This window comes from Borostomias antarcticus (genome assembly GCF_949987555.1).
Source record: "Borostomias antarcticus genome assembly, chromosome: 17".
Lineage (NCBI taxonomy): Eukaryota > Metazoa > Chordata > Actinopteri > Stomiiformes > Stomiidae > Borostomias > Borostomias antarcticus.
The window spans coordinates 12,104,660-12,113,531 of record NC_140250.1 but is presented as its reverse complement, the minus strand read 5'-3'; the positions used below and the strand labels follow the sequence as shown (position 1 = coordinate 12,113,531).

General features: G+C 50.7%; 1 protein-coding gene across 1 annotated transcript in view; it reads right to left on the bottom strand.

Annotated features, from left to right (window-relative positions):
• Positions 1–5,721, bottom strand: part of LOC311320154 (slit homolog 1 protein-like) — a gene marked incomplete at its 3' end in the record, with an annotated part of 115,800 nt that extends 110,079 nt beyond the window's left edge. Inside the window, exon 1 of the mRNA XM_084451843.1 lies at positions 5,672–5,721. Coding sequence (XP_084307969.1) covers positions 5,672–5,706 — 35 coding nt within the window. The 5' untranslated portion in view covers positions 5,707–5,721. The remainder of the gene's footprint in view (positions 1–5,671) is intronic.
• Positions 5,722–8,872: the final 3,151 nt, after the last annotated feature.

Below are 8,872 nucleotides of genomic sequence, written 5' to 3'. Positions count from 1 at the left end.
CTTTGTTGTGGGTTCGAATCCCCCTTGAAGGCGTTCATGCATATTAGAGCAAACATACATGTGTTCACTGTGGGCTGCACACGCTGTGGATCTGCTGCAGCCAACTTGATCTTATTTATAACTCAATCTGGGACACACAGCTCTGCAATGCATGCACGTACACACTCACTCACACACACTCACACACACACACACACACACACACACACATACACACGTACACACATACAGACAAACACACTCTTACACACACAAACACACACACACAGACACATGTGGATGGGCGTGTTATGTGTGTGTGTGTGTGTGTGCGTAAAGACTTGAAGTAGAAATTCTCCCTGCGAGTCCAGTCCAGTTCCCACAATGTCGCGTGGTGTTCAAATGATACATCCACACTGCAGTACCACAACAATCCTGTGGTCTGGCCTATATTAACCCGCTGGCCTGGAACAGGGGCAGAAACGACAGAGAGAGAAAGAAGAGAGAAGAGAGAGAGAGAAAACGGGGAGAGAGAGAGAGCGAGGGGGTGGAGGTAGAGAGCCGGGAGGGGAGATGAAAGGCCGCCATCGCTGTTTTACAGGATGATTCTCCAGAGTCACTTTCATTGTCTGCAGAGATACACACGTCCTCTAAAGCTGCATGCAGAGACATGGGCATGCGCACATTCACAAACACGCACACACGCACACACACACACGCACACACGCACGCACACACGCACGCACACACGCACGCACGCACACGCACGCACGCACGCACGCACGCACGCACACACCTGCACGCACACTTACACGCACACACACAATACACACAATAGGCCGATCTTTGACTGATACACGTGCACCAGTTTACAGCGACAGGGCTGTTCTCGGTGAGGAAGATCAAACGCTGCAGTAAAGTGCTTCTGCACATAAGGACAGCAGGAAAGAGGGATGAGAGAGAAAGAGAGAGAGAGATGCCGAGAGAAGGAGGCAGAAAGAGAGAGGGAGAGAGAGAGAAGAGGGGGGGAGAGAACTACTGAACCATCTCTTTCTCTAAAGCACTGACACGTAGCTGCAGGAATGCGCTCCCTGTGTCAGTCAGGTGAGTTCAGTCATAAAGAGACACACTACCAGATGCTTGCTCTGGTCATAGAGTGGGCCGTGACTAACAACAGCAGCGAGTGATTGTAGGGGGGAGAGAGAGAGAGAGACAGAGAGAGGGATGGAGAGAGAGAGAGGGAGAGAGAGAGAGAGGAAGAGAGAGAGATTGAATTATATGCTTGATGCTTTGGCAATACTGTTCAGCTGACATCCAATAAAGCATATTGAATTGAATAGCATTGAATTGAATTGAGAGAGAGAGAGGGGGGGGCGGAGAGAGAGCGTGAGAGAGAGGAGAGTGTGTGTGTGTGTGTGTGTGTGTGTGTGTGTGTGTGTGTGTGTGTGTGAGAGATAGAGAGGGAGAGAGAGGGAGAGTGTGTGTGTGTGTGTGTGTGTGTGTGTGACAGAGAGAGCGAGAGAGAGGGAGAGAGAGAGTGTGTGTGAGAGAGAGGGAGAGAGAGCAAGAGAGAGAGGAAGAGTGTGCGTGAGAGAGAGGGAGTGAGAGGGAGAGAGAGAGAGAGAGAGGGAGAGAAGGATGTAATAAAAAGTGAGTGTGACTGATGATCAGAGTGTTGAGTGACAGAGAGGGGAGGGGCAGATCTCTGTACTTAGCCGTATGCCAGCAGATCTTCACCGTAGGGGCTAGCCGTCAAAACTGTTCCTCATTAACGAGCCAGGATCGATTAAGGTTAAATAAACAAAGCAGACACGGAAGACGGCAAAACCAAAGTGAGCATATTCCATACTCCCTCCCTCCATCCATCTCTCTATAGTCATTCACTGAATGGTCCCAGTCCCAACACCAACACTCACAACGATGAGTTATGATCATATTCTGTCGTAAAAAACCCTTGACTGAATGTTGACTGGCTGGCCTGCTTTTGTCCTCCCTAAGCTCATTTATTAATTAATTTGCTTTTCTGGCAGGAAGACGTGTCTGTCTCTTTCTCTCCTTTGTTCAGAGGGTGGAAATCCTTTCATCATTGATTAACACCTCAGTCAGAGCCAACCTGCCCTCTCTCCCTCTCTCTCCCTCTCTCAACATCCCTGTCTCACCCTCTCCATTCCTCGCTCTCTCTCTTTCTCTCTCCCTCTCTGTCACCCTACCCCTCCTCCTCCTCTCCTCTCCCTCCATCTCTCCAGGGTTAGGGTTAGTGTATTCTATCTTGTCAGTAGTGAATTATGGATCATTTGAGCAGAGAGCTGTCAGTTATACCAGCTATGGGACCTTGCCAAGAGTACCGCGGGCATCCCCTGGCGCGCACACACACACACACACACACACACACACACACACACACACACACACACACACACACACACACACACACACACACGGCCATCAGCCCCTCATCTCTCTCTCTCTCTCTTTCTCCCTCTCTCTCTCTGAACTCGAACACGCCCCTGTGTCTCTGGCACAAAGATAATGCTACACTACTACTACCACTCCTCTGACAACACACGCACATGCACACACACACACACACACACACGCGCAGACACACACACACACACCATCTCTGTCCTCTCCTTAACACAGCTAGCTAGGCCGCTATCTGTCTTTGTTGCTATGAGGATAGCTAGCTATCAATAGCTCCATTACCAGATAGGAGAGGGGGGGTGATTATCTTGCTATATAGGAGGTTTACAAAGACTTTAACCATATACAATCTTAGAGAAACCGATAGACAACATGAGAGGAGAGTTTCAGTACTGTAGACCTGTTCAGACATGCTGTATTTCTGCTGTGAGGTCAGGAGATACGAGGAGAGGTGAGGAGAGGAGAGAGGAGAGGAGAGAGGAGACGAGGAGAGGAGAGGAGGACACTCATTAAAGCCTTGCTCTGTGGGGCAGAAGGGTCAGGACTGATCCAGACACACACTGACAAGTGCAAATAGGATTCTGCACACGCACGCACGCACGCACGCACGCACGCACGCACGCACACACACACACACACACACACACATACACACGCCTCCTAACCGGCTTGGCGATGTTCCGAACCAGCCATGCATTCAATCTATCTCTGACCGAGCGTGTCCTTCTGTCCTTCTCATCTGTTCTCCTGACCTTCATCCCTCCTTTCCTCCCTCTCTCCTTCCCCTCCCCCTCATCCCCTAGCACACCCCCACCCTCCACCTAGCTAGTAGTGAGGGTCAGGGTTTGGGTTACTCTGGTGACTAATTTCAGCTGACAAAAGGCTGGCATTTACATTCATCCTGCAGAGGAGGCTCTCAACCTCTGGGACAACTCTCTAGAAACTCCACTGACCATCACTCATCTGGGCCCCGCCAGTACCTGCACCCACACACACTCACACATACACACAAACGGACGGACGGACGCACACACACACACACACACACACAAGACCACAGGGGACTAGCATGCATGGGGGTTGACTTGCGCAATCACCTTGATGAATCACCCTATATAACGGTGTTGGAGAACGAGACACTTTCCATTGTTAAGTAACCTCTCCATGGAGACCAACTACCTTATGACCCCCCCCCCCCTCCCCCCGACACACACACACACACACACACACACACACACACACACACACACACACACACACACACACACACACACACACACACACACACACACAGGCACGGAAAGCACAATGACCAAGGCATAAATTCCTCATGACCTTTACACAAACACACCACTTAAAATGTAGAGCTAGTCTGGAGAAGACGTGCTCTTGTACCCTACACAAGCCACAGCGCAAACTGTAGACACAGCATGTAGGAACACATGTCAGACACACACACACACACACAAACTCATAGGACACACACACGTAGGAAAAGTCTGTCCTGCCAGTAGTAACACACATCAGCTCCAGTATAGCTCTCTACATGTCAGCAACCTCGCTTCTCTAGAATAGAAACTCCAGTGTAGTTGATGTGTTCCGTGTTCAGAGTGAATGGCTATTCATGTAGAGAGGAAACCACAGAATGACCGTGTAACCCCCCACTCTCTCCCCAACCCCCGCCACACACACACACACACACAAGCTCACTCACACACGCACACTCACCCTCACACACACACACACACACACACACACACACACACACACACACACACGCCTCCTCGGAAAACAAGCGGCCGCAGAAAAAAAGGCGTTCTTAGAAATTAACTATGAAACGTATGAAATACGGAGTCAGCTCTCTCTAAGTCAGCACTACCTGCCTGCCTCTCAAGACACTCACTCTCTTCATCTACCTCCCTTCATCGCTCTCTCTCCACCTCTCTCTCCATCTTTCTTTCTCCTCCATCTCTCTCTCTCTGTCCATCTCTCCCCCTGTGATCTGCCTCCCATTGCATGTTTTATTCAACAGATGTTCTAAAACCTGAAACAGAACAACCTATTTCCCCCGCGCGCTCCTCTGATTTATGCATGAATATTTCAGGAGAACGTCAAAAACCGGGAGGAACTCCACCATGCACCCCGACGCCCCCCCCCCCCCCCCCCCCCCCCCCCCCTCTGCTCTCTTCCTTTCACAAGACCAGATCTCCTCGCAAGACACTTAAGGAGCAGATTTGCCTAATTTTCTGCATGATTTAACAATTTGGGGAGTGAATGTTCCGGAGCAGGAGGGGAAACTGCTAAACTGAGAGAAGCTAGCTGGCCTGTTCTACACAGACAGACAAGACCGCTAAGTGGGAGACACACACACACACACACACACACACACACACACACACACATCCCCATAGGATGTGGCCTAGCTCACTTCTCTTGGGCACTCTGCATCAGTGGCCTTTTTCAGTTGTCATGTGGAAGCAGGAAGAACGTTGCGCTTTGTTGGCGTGACGTAATGCACACAATCACTCTGGACGTGTGTTTAGGAACTCAACTTCATCACTGGAGCCAATGCATGTAATGCATGGGATTAGAGGGCTGCAAAACGCATGCAAATGATTCCCCTAAAACTGCCTCACAAATACACACACACACACACACACACACACACACACACACACACACAGAGACCGTCAGGTATGTAAATTATGGACACATGTGAAAGGCACACATCTGCTCCTGTTCTTTCCAGTCCCTCATGCCTATTTATACCTGACTGGAATGCCACCGCTACACACACACACACACACACGCACACACACACACACACACGCACGCAACCGCACAACGCACACACACACACACGCACATGTACATACACACACACACACACACACACACACACACACATACATACATACGAATACACACACACACACATACACACGCACGCACGCACGCACGCACGCACGCAACCGCACAACGCGCACGCACACACACACAAACTAGAGCCAGGGCTATTGTTCTTTCTGTCTCAGCAAAGGTCTTGTGCAACACCAACACAGTCAGCAGAGAAACAACACATTTACAGAGAAACCCTGCGCACATGTGTGTTTATGAGTGCGTACGCACGCACACACACACACACACACACACACACACACACACACACACACACACACACACACACACACACACATACTAACACTAGAGCAGAATCATACACACACACACATGGGCAGTTGCGTATTGCAGCACAGTGGGTACTCACAGCCTCTCGGTGTTGCGGGGTATATTCCGGGGCATGGTTCTGATGCCCAGGCCGTGGCAGTCTACGGTGGTGCCACTGCAGGCACACAGGGCAGGGCACGCGCTGGCACTGCCCACCGCCAGGAGACAGAGAACCAGCAGCCTCCCTACGCCTACTGCCCCAAAACAGCCTCCTCTCCCAGGCATGATCAGCTCGTCCTGCAGCCTCTCCTGTGTCTCTCTATCTGTCTGTCTGTCTGTCTGTCTGTCTTCGCGGAAGTCCTCTACAATAACTGACGACTTGAGCAAGAGAGATTCTTTGAGAGGAAGAAACTAAAACTAAATGCAAGCAAAATGTCCTTGGTTGCTGAGGAAAACTGTTTCCTTTTTTTTAATCTGCTGTAGCCTGGCTTTTCTCTACAGTTTGTGAATGGTGGAAAGCTTCCCCTGTTTTTTCTCTCTCTTGTTCTTTCCTTGCAAAGGGAACTCTCCTCTGTCTCTCTCTCTCTTTGTGGAGTTGCTGTGCTCTGCTCTGCTCTCACTCGCGTCTCTCTCCGTCTCTCTCGCGGTCCCGCTCTGCTCTGTTCGCTAGGAGAGAGGGGGGATAGGGAAAGAGCAGAAAGAAAAAAAATCCAGACTCTCTCTCTCTCTCTCTTACACACACAGCAGTCATCCATCACAAGGATCTACAAATAGCAGACCCCCGACTCCACCCCTCCCCCTCCTCTCCTCTCCTCCCCCTCCTCCTCTCGCAACACCCCCCACACACAGAACCCTGCCTGAACTCACTTTCATTCTCCAGATCCCTCTCTAATTCTCTCTCCCTCTCTACCTTTCTCATTCTCTCTCAGTCTTTCTTATTTGTAATCTAAATCCATATCTTGGATCTCTCCCTCTCTCTTCTCATTCATTCTCTCTCGGGTTTGCCTTCCCTGCTGGGACCAGGCAACTAGCCTGCATGACACCCATCCCAAGTGTGTGTGTGTGTGTGTGTGTGTGTGTGTGTGTGTGTGTGTGTGTGCGTGCGTGTGTAGGGCGGGGAAATTTGCCTTCATAGGGATTCCACCGGGACAGAGAGGAATCAACACCTCAGTCCTGGGAGGAAAACAACGGCATGAAATAATCAGCATTACGTACGTGTGTGTGTGTTGTGTGTGTGCATGTTTGTGTCGGGAGGAAATGCAGTTGACTTGACACCGATAGGCCACAGATAATGAAAAGTAACCTCCATACACAACACAGACGCACACGCTGGGTAAGGAGTCTCGTCACACTCACACACACACGCACACGCACGGAGGGGTGATTACCGGCTCTCAGCAGTGGGCTCTGTTCTGGTCTTGTGTGAGGATCAGTGTGTGTGAGACAGTAGTCATCTGTTAATGCCTGGGTCAAGCCCCAGGCTCAGCTGGGGTTAGAGAGGGCACAATCATGATTTCAAACTCACTGCTGCAAACCGTCGAGAACATGTTCTCAATCTACTTTGCCTGAAAAAAAAACAACCATGGAGAGCGGGAAAAGGATGAGATGGTAATCTAACCCTGACCCTAACGCCTTCAATGCGCACGTGATCTCTGTTGTATAGGTCCTCCTGGTGGGCGTACCTACAGAAGCTGGACCAGGCAGAAATGACTAGTCCACCAGGTCTGCTCAACATCTCTGCTATAAAAACTGGCTGGGTTCCTCCAGTCGCTGAGTGACAGATCTTTGGATTTAGGCTCAGCTTTAGATAGATTACCGTACATACCTTATCAGGAGAGGAGGAAGGCTGTCTGGGATAGTGCTGGGGAAGACGAGGAAGAGGAAGGCTGTCTGGGATAGTGCTGAGGAGGAGGAGGAGGAGGAGGAGGAGGAAGGCTGTCTGGGATAGTGCTGAGGAGGAGGAGGAGGAAGAAGGTTGTCTGGGATAGTGCTGAGGAGGAGGAAGGCTGTCTGGGATAGTGCTGGGGAGGAAGAGGAGTTAGGTGGGCTAGGATAGGATTGGGGAGGAGGGAGGTTGTCTGGAATAGGGCTGAGGACATGAATGAGGAGGAAGGTTGGGTTAGGGCCTGGGAGGAGAGGAGGAGGAGGAAGCGGGAGGTTGGGTTGGGTTAGGGCCTGGGAGGAGAGGAGGAGGAGGAAGAGGGAGGTTGAGTTGGGTTAGGGCCTGGGAGGAAAGTAGGAGGAGGAAGGTTGGCTGGGATAGGGCCTGGGAGGAGAGGAGGAGTGCTAGCTAGGCCGGGCCAGCCAGCAGGGTCATTATACTGAATATAACCCAGGGTATCGCTTCCAAACCGCTCCGCACAATGAAATAAACACCTTCACTTTATACACCACCAGCTTGGTCTGGTCTGGCCTGGCCTGGCCGGCACAGACCCAGAACCTGATCCAAAACCAGGACCAGACCCAGATCCCCTCAGCTGTCAGAATCTACACTTAATTCTGCAGTGGAATGGAAACTTGCCAAGGTAAACACCAGAAAACCATCTGAAGGACCCTGGAAAACCGTTCTCTGGCAGACAAAAGGAGAGGAAGTAAGAGAAAGAGAGGGAGGGAGGGAGAGAGGTAAAGAGACAACAGTTGAAGCGGAAACAGGAGAGAGTAAGTACTCTCTCATGTCCAACTACACACTCACACAGCCCCATCTGGCCCAGTAAAAGTGTCAACACAGTGTAGATCTTCCTTCCTTGGCTCCTAATTAGAGAGGAGACAGTGGTGTTTAGGGTAATGGGGGGCGGTGATGTCCCCTCTGCTCTCCCAAAGACGTGAAAGGAATGCTCTCACACACACACACACACACACACACACACACACACACACACACACACACAGATGGACACTCGTGTTGTAACACATACTCATACTCTTTCTCACTCTCACACAAGAATTGCTTGTTTCGCTCAGGAGAGGACATGCTACCAATTTGCAATTAAGGGCTGTAGGAGAAGAATTATCCAAACAGCAGACTAGAGTACTAATCCAAAAACGTCAGCTGCTTACATCAAGGAGTCGTCGGCACACTGATGCTTCTGATTATCTTCTGCTGCCACTCCGTGAAGAGAATGCAAAGCAGGAACAGCAATAGCTATACACGTGACAGACCTCATTTCACTCTGCGTCGTGTTTTCCGTGTCACTCGTTCCTTTGACCCATGTTAAGGGATTGTCCAGGGCGGGACGCGAACCTGCAACCTTGCGCTCGCAAGCCGGATGTGCTAACAACTATGCCAACTATCCCATTAGAG